Source organism: Phaseolus vulgaris, chromosome 8, assembly GCF_000499845.2.
Source record: "Phaseolus vulgaris cultivar G19833 chromosome 8, P. vulgaris v2.0, whole genome shotgun sequence".
Classification (NCBI taxonomy): Eukaryota; Viridiplantae; Streptophyta; class Magnoliopsida; order Fabales; family Fabaceae; genus Phaseolus; species Phaseolus vulgaris.
Genome location: NC_023752.2, coordinates 28,145,334 through 28,146,805, shown reverse-complemented (window position 1 = coordinate 28,146,805; position 1,472 = coordinate 28,145,334). Strand labels below are relative to the sequence as shown.

Below are 1,472 nucleotides of genomic sequence, written 5' to 3'. Positions count from 1 at the left end.
ACCCCGCCACGTTCGCTGAAATTCGGTGACATGCCGTGGCCTATATCGTTGTTGAGAGCAAAGTCTCCGAAAAGAGGGGAAATGTGGCCCCAGCTAAGCCCCCCGCTCAGACAAGGATCCAGCCGCAGAGGGTGATGGAGGCGACGGTGGGGAAGAGGGATCAGAGGATGCGCCATCCTTATAACCCAAAGAAAGGTAAGAGGAAGGGGTCGGGGAAGCCCAGAGAGGCTAATCGCCCGCCAAGGTATGAATTCGTGATGGGGTTGGCGGACCTGATCGCCATCCCAAATATCGCTGTCAGGCTCAAAGTGCCTGAGAAAACAACAGACAAGGTGTTGGGACTGAAGCCAGACGCATGGTGTGAGTTCCACAAGAGCTTTGGCCACTCTCTCAACTCGTGTTTGGCTTTGGGGTACCAACTCGCCGAGTTGGTCAAATGTCGGTTCTTGAAGGATTACTTGCTGGAGAAGCAAGCGGGCCAGTCATCGGGCTCCCAACCGGCGGGTGGCGAGGGACAGCGGCACGAGGTACCCATCCACGGCGAGATCCACACCATTGTTGGTGGGTTCTCGGGTGGCGGGTGCACCGCATCACAGCAAAAGAAGTACGCAAGGTTTGTGATGTCAGTGGAGGTTTTTGAAGACCACTCGCCCGACGTGGACATCACGTTCACCAAGAACGACCTTAGGGATGTCGTGCCCCACGACAATGACCCTATCGTAATCTCGCTCATCACGGCAGGAAGGACTGTTCATCGAGTGCTGGTCGATCGAGGAAGTTCGGCAGATGTGATGTTTTGGCCGACTTTTGAGAAGTTACAATTATCCCCCAACCAGATGAGGCCATACGGGGGCTGCCTGTACGGTTTCGCCGGGGACTAGGTGGAGGTTAAGGGGTGATGGAAACCATGTAGAGGATGCTCAAGCCCATGAAGCCCAAGCCCAACAAGGGGCTCAAGCCCAACGAATCACTAGGAGCATGGCAAGAGCTTTGGGACAAGAGTATCAAAAGATGGCTCTTCTTATTTCTTTTATAGAGTAGGGGTGCGGATGTAATAAATAGGTGTGTAAGTAGTAAGGGATGCTAGGGGGAGTGTAGATAGGAGTTAGGAGGTGCCAAACTAGGAAGGAAAGTCACACTTCCTTCATGCACTAGTTGGCGCCGAATTTGAGTGTCATTTGGGGGACATTTGGCTTTGCATTTCAGCACCTTATAGGCTATAAATAAAGGTGCTGCCCTTGTACAAATCAGATTTGGAAATTAGAAGTAGAGAGACTATACTCAAATTTAGAGAGAAATTGTGAGTCTTGTTGTCTTCTTCTTCCTTTGCCTTATCTTATGTGCCAATGGTGAGCTTCAAGTGGCGGCAACCTTGCACTTATCTTGGAACAAGACTCCAAGTGGCGTGACTGAATTTCCAAAGTCTCAAATCCAGCAAGCTTCATTCCATAAGTGTTCCTTCCTTCATTTCT

The 1,472-nt window shown here is 51.0% G+C and overlaps 1 protein-coding gene across 1 annotated transcript; it reads left to right on the top strand.

The window, feature by feature from the left end:
• Positions 1–257: 257 nt before the first annotated feature.
• LOC137824877 (uncharacterized) lies at positions 258–881 on the top strand. The gene has a single exon (XM_068630557.1). It carries the CDS (start codon positions 258–260, stop codon positions 879–881), a length of 624 nt encoding a protein of 207 aa, XP_068486658.1.
• Positions 882–1,472: the final 591 nt, after the last annotated feature.